General features: G+C 36.2%; 3 protein-coding genes across 3 annotated transcripts; 2 read left to right on the forward strand and 1 right to left on the reverse strand.

The window, feature by feature from the left end:
• Positions 1-676: 676 nt before the first annotated feature.
• LOC6577545 (transmembrane inner ear expressed protein) lies at positions 677-3,356 on the forward strand. Its single transcript, XM_002003474.3, has 3 exons — positions 677-1,905; positions 1,973-2,125; positions 3,201-3,356. Exons 1-3 carry the CDS (start codon positions 1,782-1,784, stop codon positions 3,287-3,289), a joined length of 366 nt encoding a protein of 121 aa, XP_002003510.1. The 5' UTR covers positions 677-1,781; the 3' UTR covers positions 3,290-3,356.
• Positions 3,357-3,794: 438 nt separating this feature from the next.
• LOC6577546 (actin-related protein 2/3 complex subunit 2) lies at positions 3,795-8,261 on the reverse strand. The gene is made up of 8 exons (XM_002003475.4): positions 7,474-8,261; positions 5,786-5,879; positions 5,604-5,703; positions 5,353-5,539; positions 5,070-5,290; positions 4,334-4,425; positions 4,147-4,256; positions 3,795-4,081 (listed from the first exon to the last, which is right to left on the reverse strand). Exons 1-8 carry the CDS (start codon positions 7,545-7,547, stop codon positions 4,054-4,056), a joined length of 906 nt encoding a protein of 301 aa, XP_002003511.1. The 5' UTR covers positions 7,548-8,261; the 3' UTR covers positions 3,795-4,053.
• Positions 8,262-8,347: 86 nt separating this feature from the next.
• LOC6577556 lies at positions 8,348-9,952 on the forward strand. Its single transcript, XM_002003476.4, has 2 exons — positions 8,348-8,996; positions 9,054-9,952. The coding sequence occupies exons 1-2, from the start codon at positions 8,453-8,455 to the stop codon at positions 9,893-9,895; spliced, it is 1,386 nt and encodes a 461-aa protein (XP_002003512.1). The 5' UTR covers positions 8,348-8,452; the 3' UTR covers positions 9,896-9,952.
• Positions 9,953-20,322: the final 10,370 nt, after the last annotated feature.

Below are 20,322 nucleotides of genomic sequence, written 5' to 3' on the forward strand. Positions count from 1 at the left end.
TTTTTCTTCGGTTAAATCTTTTTAAACTGTTTAAATAGAGTTATTTTCTTCTTCTTTCTCTTGTGATTTTATGAATTGTATGTTTCTCTTGTTTGAATTCTTTTTGGCCTGCGACGAGCCCAGCGTGTGTGCCACCGAACGAGAGCCTCAACTGAAACTGAGCAGCGCTGTGGCAAGGATAAGCATATATTTTTGTTGAATGAGTGCCTCAATGAAAGCTGCCATGTGTGTGGCATCGCCTATATATGAATATATGTGTGTGTGTGTGTGAGTGTGCGTCCATTGCAACTCGTTCGTTTTTAACGGTAACACTGCTCTGTGCACAGGCGCACGATTGGGCGAGTCTGGCAGCGTGTTCATTGTGAATACTGCGGCGTTGCCACATTTGATTTTACGTAAGGCAACGTAAAGTCGTGAGTTTAAAGTGTGTTACGTTAACGTTATCTATTTACAGTTTTCACATTGAGCTTTCATATTTATTTTTTTTTAGGTCATTGGGGCAGGACACAGTGGAGCGAATATACATAAACAAAATTAATGGCAATTAGAATTCATTAAAAAATAGTTTCGTTAAAAAAACTCTATTGATATATTTGAAAAATTTTATTTAAATATTTGTTTTTATAGAAATTTGTAATTGATTTAATAAATATGTTCTTCTAGATCGATTTTTATTTATATCTTTTATCACTTCCCAGCCTAACCTGCTTTTTATTTTCATTATTAATAAAGGTCATCTATCAATTCAATATGTGTAATTGCAATCACATAATGTTTAACGCCCGCGACAAACACGCAAAGCGCGACAGAATGAGTGAGGGAGAAAAAGAGAAAGTAAATGCCACAGTCATTAGGCTGACACCCAGTCGGGCCCCTTCTCCCCCGCTCATGCCCTTCTTCACCATTGCCGTTTTCATAGCTGGCAAAAAGTCAACAAATTAAATATCTAACAAACTAGTTTGGGGGCGAGTCCTGCTAGCGCTGGTAGCTCCTAGCTACTAGCTGGTCTACTGGGTGTGCCCAGCATGTGGCGCCCTCTTGTAACTAACCATATGCATGTTGTCTCCTGTTGGGGTTACGGTCGCTACTTATAAAGTCGCTCTCGCTGTCTCCCTTTGGCTATCTGTTAGCTAGTAGTATGCAAAATTACTTTGTCCTGCTGTGGTGGCACGCGGCTAACGGTATGCTTCAGTTTTAACAACCGCACCCAGTTCTGGTAAGGTGTCCATTGTCCCCTACATTGTTTAAGAAATATCTAGCAGTACTATGAAGTATGAATTAGCAGCGCATCTAATGGGGTATATGGACTTGAGTTTTGTATTCAAATGAGCTGAATGCGGTTTTTATAGTATAAAATGAAAATTTATATTCGATTTTAAAACTGAATATTTAATTTCCAAATCAAGAATTTGCACTATTAGTTATTATTTAACACCTTAACGCTACACTTTCAATATACAGGGTGTGTCCAGTTCAATTGTTATTTTTCGAAAAATGTTTTTAAAATCGAAAATGCTGTTAAACAGCATAATTCCAGTTGAAGTGGAATATTTCTAGGATATTTAAGAATCTTTCAATCACATTCCGTACAGGGTGGGTCGCGATTAGTCGCAGCCCAAAGGCTCGCTCATTTGTTTGTATACTTTTAGCACCCAGTTCAGTCAAAGAAATATTGAGTGTGGCTAAATGAAATGAACAGTTCGAATTGGCCAGGCCACACAGCCAGACGTGAAATTGCGGCTACTCCAAATATAAGGGATCTAAGTAAATAGAAATCGAATATGGACGATGATACGGATATCTTTGATATAGATCCCAAGGAAGCGTGGCTGGAAAAAATTACCATTGGCGGCTTTCGACGATGGCACATCATAGCCGCTGTCCTGGGCATACTAATGAGTATTAGTGAGTGTTTCCCTGTCCACCGTTGCATATATGCAAGTCTGTGCTGAAATACAGGGTATCTTTGCAGTGATCATGGTCTGTTGTTGCATTCGATTCCGTATACCGCGCACCAAACAGGAAATCGAAGCTGATTATCAACGCAAGCAAATTACCAAAAAGTTTCGCGAGAAACTGCAACAGATTAAAAACTCCGAAATGGATGATATGGATCTGCAGAAAGGTAAGACATTTATAAAGTAATATAAATATATTTATATGTTTATGGAGCAATATCTAAAAACTCTAAAACAACGATTTCTGTGTATTATTTGCCCCAGTTTCTACTCCATTGTCACCCATATGCGAATGCCAAGCCCTTTTTCATATAAATTTTTTTTCAAGTTTAGTTTTTCCTAGTATCCTTTTTTTTTGTGTTTCGTAGACTTACGCATGTGTGTGTATGTATGTTACTCGTAAAATATGATAAACGATGCCTTCAGCTTGTCTAAGCCTACAACATAGTGCACGCTAGTTTCAATTATACATACAGCGAAAGCTCTATTAAACAAACAGTTAAGAGGTTGATAAAAAAAGTACATATGTATATGGCTATATTATATATAAATATATATATATATGTATATCTGATTCAAAATACTGCGGGGAGCACAAAAAAAAAAAACAAAAAAAAAAAAAAAAAGTAGGAATAATAATAATAGTTAAAGCATTGAAAATATAAATATTAAATATATAATATTTTTAATTTTAAAGTTTTAAAGCTCAAAAAAGTAAAGTTTTCGTAAAGTTCCTAGCTTTATTTTTAGCTTCAGGCGATATTACGTCATACAACATATTTCTCTATAAATATTTATTATTATTATTATTACAAAATACCCAAAGAGGATGGACGATGGATATATATGTAAATTTTCATAGAAACCCTTTTTAACTTGATCCATATACAAATAAATATTCATAGAGCTTTCGGTGTCTATTTAACTGAACTGAACTATATAAATAACACTCACTTCTATCACTTTTCTATCACGCAGCACTTGCTTATATCAAATTGGAGCAATATGATGATCCCTAGGCCTCTCTCTCTCTCTCTCTCTCTGTAAATTTCTCATATGCAACATTTCACCAAAAACGCACATGAAATCTATTGGAATACATTTATGATTCAATAATAATTATTATAACAAAGGCACTGCCAATGTAAGTAGCTCTATCTAAGTATTACGCATATGTATTGATAAATATATATGTATATTTAGATATATATTCATTCTAGATCTGTTCACTCTCTATTGCAGTCTGTGCGCGTATTCAGAGTGACTATCTGAACCTGCAGGCCAGTGTGGAGAGCATGAACGAGAAGCAGAATGTTAAATTTAAGATCTGATTTGTTATACTAAACTGTTATACTTATCTATATATATATATACCAATACAGTTATAACAACACTAGTCCAGAATTTTAATTTGTTACTTTTATTGCATTCGGTTTTATCGCTTTTAATTGAAACAAAATATTTCCATTAGTTTTTTTTTTTGTTTTGTTTAATTTTAAATTGGATTTATTAAAGTATCAAAGTTTTTATTTTTAGTATTTTTGTTCTTTCTTTTCTCTTTTTTTTTAATTCTCTACATATACAGGCTAGGGGGTTGTCTGATTTTGGGCAGCATTACGACAATTGCGACATTAACAGATTGATTTTTGCTTTCCTTTGCGACTTGACTGTTTCACTTAGATTTATTAGGCATTTAGTTATAAAAATGTTTCTGTTTGACAATTGTTTAGTGCTTGATATACATAATGTATGACTTTTGGCGATGACTGTAACAAATTAACTCACACTTGATTCTGTTTCACTTACTACTGACTCGACAAATACACACAATTTCAATTATTTAACGCATAACTATTATATTTGTTTTGTTTTATTGTTCATTAACTTGCTTCGGCTTAGAGTTAGCTCTCTTGGAATACTTTCTTTTAATTTCTGTTTACTGTTTGGGCTTATTTTCACCATTTAGTTTTGGAAACATTTGCTTTCATTTGCCAAAAATTCTGCTGTTTATCTCAATTCTTTTTGTTTTTTAATACACTTTTTTTTTTTTTATTTTTATATTTATATATAAAAACAACTAATTATACTGAGCGCATCATTCTTTGCGTATGAATGTTCTCCCCCTATAAATAAAGAGTATTATTAATATTGTAATAAAGCATTCTATAAAAACTGTTATATAGCTTACGTGATAGTCTTCTTTTCCGTACTCTTCGATTCGGGCCTTGCACGGTTTAGCACCTTGAGGAAGTCTGAAGTTTTTGCGCGCATGCGGGAATGAATATACGCCTTTGAACACTATTATAAAGTGGGAATGTATTAATATATATATATATATATATATATTACAGACTATACTCTGATCTGATACGAACCTTAATGTGATAATGCAAATAGTCTCGGAACATGTGTATTAAATTTATAGTATTATCCCGGGTCTCCTTGTTGGTATGTCGAGGGAATAGCACTGCAAAAATTAACCAAATATAATTAGTTAGTTTAATTGGAATGGACTAGGCTTAAGTGTGTATAATAGATTTAGTGGAGACTAAAACAAGTGACAAAGCAAACTTTGTTAAACAGATTGCCATTCGCATAACCATTTAGTCAATTTATCAGAGATTAAAACAATTGTACACGAACACAAGTCATCTGTTGTAATATGATTTATTAAACAGGATGCCGTTCGTCTTTGGGTTTATTTGGGAGTATTTGAGACACAGATCGAGAGGAAATCCCTGAATATGCCACTTTGACTCCACAGAATATAACAGATTGGGTTAGGTGTACACGAACACAAGTCATCTGTTGTAATATGATTTATTAAACAGGATGCCGTTCGTCTTTGGGTTTATTTGGGAGTATTTGAGACACAGATCGAGAGGAAATCCCTGAATATGCCACTTTGACTCCACAGAATATAACAGATTGGGTTAAGTGTACACGAACACAAGTCATCTGTTGTAATATGAATAATTAAACAGGATGCCGTTCGTCTATAAATTGATTTTGGAGCATTTGAGACACAAATCGTAATTTATATTTCAAAATATGCCACTTTGACTCCGTGGGTTGTAGATCAGAGCTTTAGCAAGTGGATGAGTTACGTACCGAATGTAACATATCCAATGTTATCGCCCACCCGGGCATCGCTATTAGCCAGTTCCAAAGGTGGTTCACGATGCGAGAAGAGCACTTGTGGCGCTGTATGCGATGCACGTCGTCCTTCCCTCAATTCCTGCATAAATACCTTGCCAATGATTACATCGTCCTCGTCCCTAAAAATGGTGCTGAACACTACGGTGACACGATCAGGCTTTGCCTCCACATAACTATCGATAAAGGTTAGATTAACTAAACTATAGATTTTAGTTATATTATATGTACTGCTCACAGTGTCTCATCGTTGCGGTAGTTAATGACTGCTCGCTTTTGGGTCTCTTCGCCCTGTTCCTGGAAGTCAAAATATTTCTCGAACACAGAGGCGAAACAATTGCGTTTTAGCAGTCCAATTCTCTTTGCAATCTGCTCCCAGTCCGAGGGTATATCCTCAAGATTAATAAGTACAGAAACATTGTAACCTAAAAGCAATTTGAAAACATTTAATTTCGATACACATTATTGTACCAAAATATTTGTTCGTACCTTTTTCTGTCTCAGTTAACAGACTTCCGTATTCTCGCTTCAGCAACTCATCGGCTCCATGTTCCTGCAGCTGTTTGTAGAACTTAAGCGAAATGCTTATCTATTTAAATTGCAAAATATGTTTTCGTTATTCAATAGTTAGCAATGAATAGTACTAAATTAAAAACATTTATAAGACTCACCCGCACTTTTGTTTTATCACCATTCACATTGGAAATATGATATAATACACTGTCGAAATCTGCGATTAATATATCTATCGATTCTGGTTTGAGTCTGCAATGAAAAATTTAATAGAATTGTAATAATGTATTAATAAACAATTTCCTTCATTCCATATCTTATCATACGCATGCCTAGCTGATAATATACAAAATAGAAATATTGTATGATTAATAAAGTTCTTAAATCGGATCTTAATAGTTTGAGTTTGTGTTTGGGTTTATTTGAGAGTATTTCCGATACACGAAATGCCAATATGGCTCCGAGGAGTATAACAGATTTAGGGTATTGTACACGAACACAAGTCATCTGTATTAATATGATTAATTAAACAGGATGCCGTTCGTCTTTAGGTTTATTTGGGAGTATTTGAGACACAGATCGAGAGGAAATCTCAGAATATGCCACTTTGACTCCACAGAATATAACAGATTGGGTTAGGTGTACACGAACACAAGTCATCTGTTGTAATATGATTCATTAAACAGGATGCCGTTCGTCTTTGGGTTTATTTGGGAGTATTTGAGACACAGATCGAGAGGAAATCCCGGAATATGCCACTTTGACTCCACAGAATATAACAGATTGGGTTAGGTGTACACGAACACAAGTCATCTGTATTAATATGATTAATTAAACAGGATGCCGTTCGTCTTTAGGTTTATTTGGGAGTATTTGAGACACAGATCGAGAGGAAATCCCGGAATATGCCACTTTGACTCCACAGAATATAACAGATTGGGTTAGGTGTACACGAACACAAGTCATCTGTTGTAATATAATTAATTAAACAGGATGCCGTTCGTCTTTGGGTTTATTTGGGAGTATTTGAGACACAGATCGAGAGGAAATCCCGGAATATGCCACTTTGACTCCACAGAATATAACAGATTGGGTTAGGTGTACACGAACACAAGTCATCTGTTTTAATATAATTAATTAAACAGGATGCCGTTCGTCTTTGGGTTTATTTGGGAGTATTTGAGACACAGATCGAGAGGAAATCCCAGAATATGCCACTTTGACTCCACATAATATAACAGAATTTGTCAGTTGTACACGAACACAAGTCATCTGTTGTAATATAATTCATTAAACAGGATGCCGTTCGTCTTTGGGTTGATTTTGGAGCATTTGAGACACAGATTAGAATAATCCAAAATATGCCACTTTGACTCCACCGAGTATAGCATTGAGTGTTTTGTGTTTCTTTGGCAGTCGGTACCCTTTCGGAGACTGCGGCGATGACTCAAGTGCATTTGTTATTTGAGCTCGTGTGCGTGTGTGTGAAAGAGAGAGGTGTTTAACGTATAACGGGGGGGATTATGCATTATGATGCGATAAACAAGCTAAAATAACTCAATAAATACTGTGTGCTTGGCTCCGGGTGATGGGAGCATAGTCACTTACTCATACACTTACACATACGCTCACACGCACACTGATTAGAGTGCATGAGTGTACGTCAAGTTCGAACTACACCCGATTTTTAAGGCTCTTCAATGAGTGTGTGTGCGTGTAAAGTATGCTGATAATCGGAACGAGCATTGATAACACAGGCATAAGGCAAGAAAATAGATAAAAATAAAATAGAAAATGGGGGCAATTTTACAGTTAGAGCGAACGAGACGTAGAATAGAGGACTCACCCAGCCAGTGCATTGCGGTATTTAACCAGGAGCGTTTCCTCGATGATGCGATTATTGATTTCCAGCAATATCATCTTGATTTAATGTGTTTGTTTGTTTTTTTTTTTTCGATATTAAATTTAGCTGTGCTTAATTAGCAAATAACCAAAAAGCGATGACAAATTTATGACGTTGCTTTTGCCGCTCCGGCTGCGAATGCGGCGCTCTTTAGTGCGGTAACTGTTTCTTTGCTGCCGCTGCCGCCTCTGCTGCTTCTGCCGTTGTCGCAGTCGCTGCTGCGAACACGTTTGTTGGTGTTGGTGTGAGAGACACTGTTACTTATTATGGGGGAGATTGCTGGACTGGCTGCTCCAACTCACCAACACACAGGCATTCGTACATGCACACATATGAAGAAAAAACAACATAAATACATACACACAAGCCTTGGTATATTTATATGAATATAAATGTGTGTGTGTATGCGCGTGTAGCGTATTTAATGAATCAACAACAAAAAATGGGCGCAGCGTTTGCTGTCGGCTTTTTTTGGCTGATCTCCGGGCGCACACACACTTGCAAATTCCAACACACACACAATCACGCTTGCTGCCTCAGCAATTTTCTTTTACAATGTTCACACTTCAGTTATGGTGTGTGTGTGGGGTTTCTTTTGCTTTGCAGTTTATTGTCTGCTGCAGCTATAATTTTCACTAATTGCAATTATTCATTTATTGTAAAAGTAGCAAAAATGTGCAATACGCGTATCCATGTGGCCAGGTACTTGGCACTTGTGTGTGGCCAGCCAAAACGAATGGCTTAGCGATGTAAGTATCGGAGTACTATTATGTGCTCGATATACGTACATATATCGATAGGGGCACGTAGCCCTGGCATAAGCAGAGTTGTAACACTAACTCTCTGGTTAGTGGTTGTAAACAGTAAATAAATAAAGTCCGTTTGCTTGTTATTTTAGTGTTTGGTTAAGTAAAACAAATAAATGGATGACGTTGAGTTGATTAAATTGATTGAAAAGTATCCAATACTCTATGATAAGGACAGTGCGCGCAGTGCCAAGAATGCAGCCAACAAGGACGCAGCGTGGAAAACCATTTCCCTAAAATTGGGAGCCAGCGAGCGAGCCTGCATTACCCGTTGGAAAAGCATTCGAGATCGCTTCGGTAAGGAGTTTCGTCGGTTCCAGGAGAATCCCGACAGTCCCACCTATTGGGATATGTTTCCACGTCTGCTCTTCCTCAAGGATCACTACAAACATGGTTTGGTTAAGCATGAAAATTTGGATGCAATGAAATTCGAGCCGCGGCATCGAAAGCCACGACGAACGCGACTGGAGGATCAGGAGAAGAAGCAGCGGGAGGAGGATTACGTGGAGAATGCAGAGGATATTGAGCTATGCAAGCAGCTCATTGAGCTGGTCAAACTTCATCCCGTGCTCTATGATAGGCATAAAATAAGAATCTCCAAGAATTTATCGGCGAAAAATGATGCCTGGCGAGCGATCTCTGAGAGCCTGAGCGTTTCGGGTAGAGTAGAGTATTTGGTGAACCTTCTTTATTACTATAAATATTCTTTTTTTTTAGAGGAACTCTGCTATAATCGCTGGAAAAAATTGCGCGACCGTTTTGCACGCGAATATCGTAATCATCAGATCAATCAATCGGCACCTATTACCTGGAGATATTTCAATGATCTGCTCTTTCTGGGTCGGCACTTTCGCAAGGGTGTGCCGCTGATCATCGAGAATATCAAGAAACGGGGCAGACCACCGAAAGTGGCTCAAGGACAAGAACAAACGGAGAAGAGGGTGACGAATCTCATTTGGGGTGCAGACTATCCTTATAGCACTGACAATGACCAGGACGAGGACCTGGAGGAGGAGGAACTAGAGGATGATGAGGAGCTACAGTATGAGCATCAACAGGATTTCGAGGTGCTGAACGAGACGGGCCACAAAGCGCATATGGAATTTGTACTCGACGAGCAGGATTTGTTGGAGCAAACAGAACTAGAAGCGGAGCAGCAGCAGCTACATCAGCAGCAGCTAGTAGGAGAAGAGCAGGAGACAGCTGTAGAGACAAGTTTAACAGATGCGTCAGTCTCTGATCCCTCAACCTCCTGCAGAGAGGAGGATCCAGCCTTACCCACAGCTGAAAAGCTAATGGGAACAGTTATCTCAAATATGGAGACCGTGCTACAACAGTCGAGGGATTGCCTTCAAGCTCTGCAACAGGCAGTTAATAATACGCCCGCACAGACATCAAAGAGCCTGCTAAGCAAGGTCCAAATGCTGCTGGATGGGCTGAATGTGGAGCAACGAAGGCAGGCGGAACGCAAAATTGTGCATTTTCTGTGTGAATGTCAGATAAAAACGCTGGATGGCCAGGAAATTGAGGATGTAGCTCCCTGTCACGTATTCAATTAATGAATAATTGCATTTAAGAACTGTAAATTAAATAAATGTTATTATATTTTTAGCGTATTTACATATATTCACATCTGTATTTATTCAGTGATCTATCAAATTCAAAACAAATTCAATTATCGGTAGCAAAGCGCGCAAAGTTATCGTTCACATACATTTCGGATTCGCACAATTGCGCTAGATGGCGCTGTAGTTTAAACAGAGCGTTAAAAATAATACAATTTAAATTAAATTTCATTCCTTTCAATATTTAAATAAAATATAGCATAAAAAAAGAGAATTACTTGAAAAACAGTTTGAAATAGACTAATATCGATAAGCGAGTGCGCACAACTATTGCTATCCGCAAACTTGCTAGATGGCGCTGGTGTGCATTTTTGAATGGTACGTTACGCACAAATGCCCAAGCCAAAAAAAAACAACAAAAATCAACGCCTACGCTTGGCATCATTTATTGCAATTAATAACGCACACACATGTTGGAGCAACACCAATGGCAACAATTATAAACAAATTGTTGGCATATCATGCGTTTGAGTTTTGTGTTTTATTATTATTATAATTTTTTTTTCGTGTAAATTCGTGGTTAAACATTCGGTTAAAATAGTTGCCATGCTCGATTCACACGGTGCAGTCCATTTGGCCGTTTTTGTTGCTGTACGTCAAAGAGCCGCCAAAATATAACGAATTATTAAAATAATAAACTTTGGCGCACAAAGCACTTTTTAAGTGTCTGTTTAAAGGCAGCGTGTGTTCGTCTATTAGTGTGTTCGTGTGTGTATGTATTTGTACGCCTTTTGTTTTAGCGCGTCATAAACTAATTTTATACAAATAAACGACGTCGACGTCGGCAACGTTTGAAGTTATGCGGATTTGTATCGCGGGATTTGTTATGGTATTTTCGCAACGGTGATTCCTTGTACATATCTACATCTGCATATAAGACATACATACATATGTATGTATGTATGTGTCCACGCACAATGTTGTGACACCTGCAGGTCTCATGGATAATGTGCTCGTATGTGGTTTACGGTAAATATCATAAGGCGCATTGCCATTAGCGCAGTCAACTTTGACGCCGACGGTGCTTTAATAGTTACATAGGAACACACATACAGACACAGAAAGGGAGAGAGAGAGAAACTCGTTTCAAACGCTTTCTCTCTTTTATGCTGCGTTCGGTGAGTAGCAGAACAGTTATTTATTAGCATGCATGTCGGTTAAAGCTCTCCACACAACTGAAAATACTCTTCACATTTAAAGCTCGAATAACCTTTGGCATGTGGGCGTGCGTGGTGTATGTGTGTGAGTGTGACAGATGAATCATTTGTTGTCTGTCAGTGGGCCCATCATTGGAGTCTACCATTCTCATCAATCACAGCCCGATTTAGATTTGCTCTCTTTCGCACTTTGGCACTTTCACCGAGCGAAGCAAATGTGTCAACCCTAACCTAGCACACACACACAGTGCTTACAATCTATTTACGTCTGTCTGCAGTGGGACTTGCAATTGTCTATGCGCGAAATTTTGTATAATTGCCAATTGCCACGGATTTACTCAATTGCCGCAGTGGCAACTGCGTCGGAGACGACCAAAATAAATACAAAAAAAAAAAAAAAGACGAAAATTAATTATGCGGCAATGTGTGCCAAATTAATTGTACATACGTGTGTATGTATGCATATAATTACATGCATGTAACATTGGACACATGTTCATATAATATACTGTGTGCATACACATAACAATACTTTCAAACAATACAAAACTCTCAATTTGCCTGCATATTTTCTATGTCTCTGCTGCTTTCCATACATATGCGAGTGTCTGTGTGTATATGTAAATCTCCGCATTGTTTTTGGCATATGTTTTCATATATATATATATGTATATGTATGCATGGTTTGCATTTCAATAAATACCTTTATGTGTATGCGTAGGAAGCAAGGTCTGAAAACATTTGGAATTTTGAACAAGCTGCGAGAGAGGTTCAAAAAGAATTTTAAAGCGGGAAATGGGGCTAATGAAGGCAATGTACTAGTTTTTGATAAATGTCACGAATGATAAGGCTGCCCTATATGTATACATAAGTACATATATACTTACTTGCACAGCATGCATAATTGGTATCATGTTATCATTTTTCTATCTTATGACATGGTCAATGAATCTGGATACGGATATGTGAAAATAGTATACTAGAATCTTTGATTTTAATGACTTCATAGACTTAGACACATACAATCATTTTACTTAATGATATAATGCTAATCTATTCTTTCTGAAGGGCTTTTTATCTGTCTTTGACATATCGAATGACTCGTGTGATATTCTATTATTATAATATGTACATTATATATATAAGAAATACATATAAAGATTATATTTTACACTCACCCCTTATGTCGCCTAGTGATATCGCCAAAAACCCCAAATGATAAATAGTTTTACTTAATAAATGCCATTTGATGTTAAACAATATTGATCGCTTTCTATAAGTTCCAAATAAATCACATAGATATCGTTTAAAGTTTAAAGTTAAAGTTTATATGAAATTGATATTGATATTATATTTGATAAAATGTATTATTTGTTATTTACTTCAGTTATTTGTTTAGTAAGATGCCACGACTATCTTTAAGGCTGCATCTTTGCTAAAATATCGCTTGAGAGTGAACTTTAAAAAGTTGGAACTAAAAAAAGCCATCAGCATTCTCTTTTAGTTGTGTAGCTCTTCTCACAAAGCTTCCACTGAAAACTCTTTCAGTTATGCACATACCACGCCCGCACGCCCTAATCATGTTTTAAGTTTCGAGGCAACATCACGTGTCACGTCACGTATGGAATGCTGCCATTTACGGGTTACAGACAACGGACTACGGGATACGGGCTGTGGGCTGTGTGAGCCCCTCGCACACCAATCAACCGACCAACAAACCAACCATTGTGTAGGCTCTGAGCCACTGCAGCAACATTTTGTTTTATAGCCAAATGCCAGTTGGTTGCAAGCGCCTCGCCACGTTTGTGGGCATGCTCTGCATTTTGCATGACCGCAAAAGAAGAAGAAGAAAAAAAAAATAGGTTGAAAACAATTTGCAATAAAATTGCAAGCAGCGGCTACGGCTCAACCTCAACCTCAACCTCAGCCGAATGACCCAAGCCCCGTAAACAAAGAGCTGCGATGCGAGACGTATCTGCAGCATTGTCCAGCCATTGAGTGGCTGCTGCTGCTACTCCTGCTGCTCCTGCCCAAACTCCTGCCAGCTGCAGTTGCTGATGCGAGCTTTGAACTTTGGCGCCATTTTGCTGACCGTTCAGTCAAGCGAATAAATTTTCGCTTTGTTACTTACAAAAGGCAGACGGACGAACGGACGGCCGGACGGACTGCAGGTGGCGGTGGCTGCAAAAGTTCGACTAAAACTTGCTAGCTGTGCTGGCTGGCAGCAATGACCTACAAAGCGTTTACAATTTACGACTTTTATAGCGCAATGAATGAAGACAAACGATACTCAAAAGATGAAAGAAAACGAGAGATAGATAGAGAGAGAGAGAGAGCAACAGAGAGAGAGGGAGACCAACTGCTAGAGAGAGAGAGTGAAAGCTGGCCCATATCCTGGCTGCCAGACGTCTGGCGTCCAACATTAATGCCGCCTTGTGTCAAGCTGTTTAATTGCACTTGCGTGCAACTTACTGGAAGTGCACTTACGTCAATTAACTCAAAAGGCAGAGAGAAAGAGAGAGAGGGATAGCGAGAGGGAGAGGTAGAGAGGGGAGGCCTTTGGCATACTGCGCGTATGCGTAATGTGTCAAGCTGGCTCATTGCTAATCATCGCCAGCATCATCAGCCGTACGACGCGTCAACATCTGACAAGGGATCGAGACATTCACACGGCTTCCACACGCAACAATACAAACTCACATACGGGCGTATTTAATGAGAGAGCATGAAGCTATAAATAAATGTAAATAAAGCTAACATTATGCGAGGGTCTATTAAATTGTTTACCAGAATTTTAAGTGTGAAAGAAATATTGGATAAAAATAAAAAAATTTATATATATTCATAGGCAGTAATTAAAAATGATTAGTTTCACAACTTACCTGCTCTGATGTCTGTTGGCAATACTGACATTTCATCTGTCTTGCATTTACATTTAACTTGCTGATAAACTGGCTGATAAAGTGCTGAAAAGAGTGTTTACTGAGCGAAGCAAATGGGCCTTATAAACATATTCAATAGCCTAGCGCATAAACGACCCTCTCAAGTACACACATACACTCACACACACACACACACATATCGTAGAATTGTTAGCCATTTGGGGTGGCTGCTCTATATAGCACTTATATATGCCTGTACGAGTTTTACGATTCGCAATTACTTTGCTATTTTGGCAATATATTCTGCTCTCTTTCTTTCTCTCTGTTTTTTCTCTCTTGTTTTCTTTTTTTTTTTTCTATTTATACTACTGTTTATATTGGTGTGAAATGTAGATGTAAACGGGTATATAGGTTTGCCTATGAGTGGGATATAGTACTTTGGGTTAGAGAATGAATAAATGATGTTTCATATATATTTTTTTATATTTATTTTAAATATGTGTAAATGTTTTTATATTATTATTATTTAAATTCTCAGAAATCCATTTGCAGAATGCTCAATGCGATTAATTTCATTGGAGACCTCAACATGTAATTTTAACTATTGGTATTTATTATGAAATAAACAGTCTTTAAATGATAAATAAAATCTTTATGCAATAAAGCTTCTTCTTCGATGACGATGGGTATACAATTTTAAAGCATAGCATCACAGTTTAAAAGGCCCTGGAGGGAATGCATTACAGTCATGTGCATAATTGTTAAACAGTCAAATACAGGTGTATTGCTAAATCGTATACACCCGTTCTGCAATGATCCTATTTGTTTTTCTGATGTTGTTGTTGTTGTCGTCGTCGACGCGGCGTCTGCTTTTGTGTCTGCATTTGCGTCTGCTACACACAGCCGTAGCCCCTTTGGCATTGCTCCCTACCCCTACCCTTGCCACAGTCCCAACCCCATCCGCGTAGCGCTGATTCAGCTAGCAGCGGAAAGTCAGGAGTGTAGAAGGCATTTATGGAGGCCTTTATCTGGTGGCAACCGTTCTATTCGTGAAATATTCAAGCAGCCAGCCAGGCAGCCAAGCAAACACACCGAGTTTATTGGCTCTGTCAGCTGGCATAGATCATGATTAGTTATTGTTCCATCGCCCATTACTCATATGCATCGTGGCACTTTAGGAAGGCGTGAACCAAACAGACAGCAAATTAGCGCTACAGAGCACATGCATTTGGATTTTTATTGATACGCTCATTTAATTACATTTTTCAGTCGGAGTTAAGCACTCGAGCAAAAATTATAAATTCCATTAGTAGCAGCGTAAAAAAAATGCATGAAATCTGATTAACATTCATAAATAATTTGTTAGGCATTTGCTTTTGCAGGCACTTGAAATCTTTTTTATGTACATATATCTATATATATATATATGTGTATATAGATTTTCTTTAATATATTTTATATTGATGTCTGCTTGCGTACATATATTTCTTTTTCATTATGTGTATTATGATTTTTTTTCTGTATTCTTGAATTTGATGGCAAATGGACAGTTGGCCATTAAATGGAGCGTGTCCTTTCCCTTCGCGTACGCAGTGCTCTTTATACCCTGTTACAATTAGTCAAGCGCAAGTGGGTATATTAAAGTTAATAAAGGATTTCTATATATAAAAATATTTTGATATTATTAAGTTGCATTTATCTGATGAACAAATCTCTATTTTATATTTTTCAAATAATAATAATAATCATCGAAAAAGTATTTTTCTTTATATATACTCTTCAATTTATTTTATTAACATTTGTCTTTATAATTTTCATATATTTTTAAAGAACTTTAAACATTATAATACATTTTATTATTTTGTTACGTATTATCAATGAATTTTAAATACCATTGAATAACAAAACATGCACCCATATATTTCATACTTTACTTTTTACAGGGCATATTCCTACTATTCCTATTTCTCTAGCTAAAATGAGTATTTGAGCAATTATATATATTTTGTTTGGTTTTTTGCTGCTCGTTTTTAGTTTTGAGTTCCGCAAATGGGCGTCGTGTTTCAGTTGTTGGCTTGATTTACATTTGTTTCATTAGTGTTAATTTTGTTCGACATGCTGCCCATTTGGCTGATCGAAAACATTTGGTTTCGATTTGCGCATAATTAACTTTTCGCATTGGTCACTGTGTCTGTGTGTGTTTGTGTGTGTGTATTTATGATTCATTTTCAATAATATTTATTTATGCCAACTCACATTGATTAGAAATGCATATGGATTTATAAAAATTTTGTGCATTTAAATAAATTATAGTAAAATTCTGTTTGAATTTTTGCTGTAAACCGATTTTGTGGCCGTTTCGGTTATACAAAGTTCATTTGTATTCCATTGTGGCTGGTGTGTTCAATAAGCGCATTAAACATGGGTCAGCAAACCCACAAAATAATATGCTAGCCGAAACAATTGAGGGTAAATAAAAGGAATGAGAGCACAAAAAAAAAAAGCAGATGAATAATGTCTTTGTTCATGGTCATGGTTCATGGTTTATAAGAGGTCAGCTTATGGTTTTTGTTATTGCAATTTTATTATAAAAAACTGCTTTATTAAAATGAAGCTTAAACATGAAATGATAGTAAAGAATTACCATTTTTTTTTTTTTTAGGTATTAGCTGTTTATATATTTTTAAAATTTAAATTACAACTTATCAACGCCTGAATGATTATTTATAATTGTATTTATTTTATTTGACTGCTTTTAGTTTTTATAATAAATATTTAAAGCTTCAGCTTGGCGATTTACTGATGGAGGAAAAGAAGGAAGGGAGGAGTGAGAGAAACGGAAAAAAAGAGAATAGGAAGGCGAGAGAGAGAGAGGGAGCGAGTTAAAGAGAGAGACTGAGAGAGAGAGAGAGAGAGACCTCTAGTAAAATCATTTTAATTGATGAATTCAAGAAATGAATTTCTCTGAAATCTATATTTACAGTAATTCAAATGCTCATATTCAAGGATCATATACTCATTTACCAGTTTTCATTTTAAACTGTTCTCTAGGCTCAATTTAAATATTCGCCAGCTGTAGCCCTTGGTCAGAAGAAGTTATATTATCCTATAACATCTCTATAGTTGTTCATCATAAATTAAATTTTATATTTAAAGGAGCTGATAAAGTTTTATGTATTCACATTTTGTTTTTTCATTTTTCTTCTTTATTTCATATCAAATGTGTCGCTTTAAGTCAGTGTTTCACATAAAAATAAATGTTTGAGAACGAAAAAAAAAAAAAAAAAATAAAATCGATGTTTCCTTTTGGTACATTTGTCCTTGCCACTGCCTTTTATTTGTATCCTTAGCCCATGCATAAAATGAAAACGGCAAATATAGCCCAAATAAATATGTAAAATGTTCCGCACGATAAACGCCGAGAAGCAGCAGCGCGACGGCAGCAAATTAGTGTACCGTATACAAATACATAAACACACACAGACATATATATATATATATATATATATATATATTTCAGATATATATATATATACGGCAATGCTTTTTTCCCGCAAAAGTTGGCAACAAATTTGCGCGCCTGTTTCTCAAGTGGCCTTTCTCCCCTCAAATCAACAGCTATATCTACTATGCGCCTCTCTTTGCACTTTTCACACTGTGCACCCAGCAACGACAAAAAATTCTCAAGTGCGGCTCGCACTCGACAATATTTTGGCGTTGGGCGTTCATTGAAAATTTTCATGCCATAATTTTCAGCTGAGTTTGTAATTTTTGGCTCAATATATTTCCTATATGCAAATGTATACACTCTGTGAGTGCCTTTCTGCATTTGTGTGTGTGTGTGCTTTAGCGCCCGCTGCAAAATAAAATATTCAATAATAATCTTTGCCTTGACCAAGCGGCATATGCCAAATGCCGCAGCGGTAAAAACTTTTTGGTTATGGTTCATTTTTCCTGCTTAGATTTATAACGCTTGAGCTGAGTTACAATTGGGTTTGGGCCGTAGTGTCAAGGGAGCTCTAAAACAGGGCTGGTTTCCAAGGAATGTGCCAGCATGTGAATGCTTGCGATGCAGTGGAGTGTTAAACAAAGGTAGACAAATGTGAGACGCTTTGTATAAATAAAAGAGAAAAGTTCAAATATGCATATATATTGACCTTGTGTGAATGACCTTGTATTTGAATAACTCTTTAGGAAGTCTGGCAATGTTGAATTTTTGGGAACCACAAATTTGTCTAGAACTGGATCGTTTCCCTCTTGTTTCAACTGAAGAAACATTGAAAAGGAATAAACATATTATGAAATTTCTGTAAAGATACGATTCATGAATAAATAAATAATTTTTGAAAAGATAACACAATATGCGCATTACTGTTTGGGAGTAGTAAAGCTCATATGTAGAATATCTATTGATCGACTGAGAACTGTACTAAGAGCTGCTGAAATTTTTATAATAATAATAAATACAAATTTTTCTGTATTTTTCATTGATTGTCGAAAAAATGGAAGCTATAAATAATTATTAAAATAATTATGAAAAAAATCCCAATTGAAAATACTTCCTGATTTCAATATGGAACCACGCAAAGAGAAATCTATCTGGCCTATGCAAACGGCCAATTGCCTTTTAATATTTCTGTTTACAAGAGCTGAATAAATTGTGCTGTAGCTGCTTGGCCACGGCTAAGTTGGCACGTTTTCTAATGATCACGATGATGATGATGTTCACGAAAATGATGAGGCAAGTGAAAATTATATTTATGATAGCTATTCGCATAATAATGAGTAATTTCGATTTAATCTGCTGATTTGTGGCAATCATTTCGTTTGGTTTGGCTGCGTGCGTCAAGTAATAGAATTTTAGAATAAATTATATTTTAGCAGACAACGCGTCGTATACGCAATTTGCAAGTAATTAACGTATGCCTGCGAAATAACTGCAGAATAATGACTACAGTGTATAATTTGTTGCTGCACATTTAGTTTGCAATTTGGCTGCCAACAAATTGAAGCCAAAAATCGAAAACCAAAAGATACAAGAAGAAAATAAGTAAGCGTAATCTAGTCGAGACTGCTCGACTACGAGAATTGATAACTGCATATATGCCTAGCTTTTCTTGGAAGTCTCTACCTTTTAAAGGCTTTGAGATCTGACATCTATCAGCTCGTCTCCCTCATCAAGAATATATTCCTCATGAGGTCTGTCACGCCTCTTTTTGCCTATTACATACATTTTAGCGCAACCGTTATACTCATTTCCCATTTTCAATGGGTGCAGGGTATACAGAAAAAGACGCAAAGAAAATCTGGGAGAAAATTCAAAGCGTTCGTCGCCGTGTCAATTGCGTCATGCTGCAATTTGGCTGGGGTGAAAACTGTGCCAAGTTTTCAAACATAAATAAAAGTTATATAAAAATCAAGCAAACATAAGTCAAACACACATACACATAAACATATATGTAGCTAAATTCATCAGCTGCTACTATTAATGCCAAATCCCCGAAATGTAATTTTACAAATCGAGTTTAAAAATAAGCATTTAATTTAATTTCAAATGAAAAGCAAAATACACGAGCTGCGCAGCAAGGGGTATTAGCTACTGAGCGACGAAAAAGGGGAAAATGGGGGCGGGACGGGGCGTATACTTAATGTTGAATGTGCTCTCAAGCATTTGGCAGTAATTGCTCGAAAGAAAAATGTCATAATTAGCGCACTGCCAAAGTCAAGCACGATAAAAATAAAATAAACAATAAAAAAGCAAAAAAACAAGGGAAAATAAAAGCAAACAAAAAAGGACCGAAAAAAAAAAAAAAAACATTTGATAATAAAAGTTGAAAGGAAATGTAGGGACTTTTAAACGCTAGCAAATGAAATTAATTCGCAGGCAGCCTAAATAGAGGTTTAAGTAAAAGGGTTTTCAACAGAGTTGAATATTACAGCCTTTATGATTTTTGAGGTACCAAAAAAACTTTTTTTTTATTATTTATTATTATTAATTATTAGAAAAAATAAATAAATAAAAAATATTTAATATTTTTTTTCTAGAATAATAATATTTTTTATATGTTTATCTTTTCATTGTTTTTATTTCTGTCTTAAATCGAGTTTAATAATAATTTTAATAAAGTAATGGTTTTAGCATTAGTTACTTAATCGACTATATTTATTGTTTATATTAAACTTTTTAAAACTTGTGATTTTTTTTTTTTTTATTATTAAGTTTTTCTTTTGTTTCTTCGCTTGGAAATTTTTTTTAACTAACTTCGAACTTTTTTGAGCTGAAAGTTAAAAGTTTTGTGCTAAGCTTAGTTAGCAACAGATT

The sequence above is a fragment of the Drosophila mojavensis genome, unplaced genomic scaffold (genome assembly GCF_018153725.1).
Source record: "Drosophila mojavensis isolate 15081-1352.22 unplaced genomic scaffold, ASM1815372v1 contig_36, whole genome shotgun sequence".
Lineage (NCBI taxonomy): Eukaryota > Metazoa > Arthropoda > Insecta > Diptera > Drosophilidae > Drosophila > Drosophila mojavensis.

Excerpts from the sequence above, each read along its gene's own strand:
- LOC6577546 (XM_002003475.4), bottom strand. The coding sequence starts at position 7,547 with ATGATATTGCTGGAAATCAATAATCGCATCATCGAGGAAACGCTCCTG. Across the intron at positions 5,704-5,785 it reads GTGATAAAACAAAAGTGCGG|ATAAGCATTTCGCTTAAGTT; the intron begins GTGAGTCTTATA and ends CAATTTAAATAG. Across the intron at positions 4,257-4,333 it reads ATTTGCATTATCACATTAAG|TGTTCAAAGGCGTATATTCA; the intron begins GTTCGTATCAGA and ends ACTTTATAATAG.
- LOC6577545 (XM_002003474.3), top strand. The coding sequence starts at position 1,782 with ATGGACGATGATACGGATATCTTTGATATAGATCCCAAGGAAGCGTGG. Across the intron at positions 1,906-1,972 it reads GGGCATACTAATGAGTATTA|TGATCATGGTCTGTTGTTGC; the intron begins GTGAGTGTTTCC and ends GTATCTTTGCAG. Across the intron at positions 2,126-3,200 it reads TGATATGGATCTGCAGAAAG|TCTGTGCGCGTATTCAGAGT; the intron begins GTAAGACATTTA and ends TCTCTATTGCAG.
- LOC6577556 (XM_002003476.4), top strand. The coding sequence starts at position 8,453 with ATGGATGACGTTGAGTTGATTAAATTGATTGAAAAGTATCCAATACTC. Across the intron at positions 8,997-9,053 it reads TGAGAGCCTGAGCGTTTCGG|AGGAACTCTGCTATAATCGC; the intron begins GTAGAGTAGAGT and ends CTTTTTTTTTAG.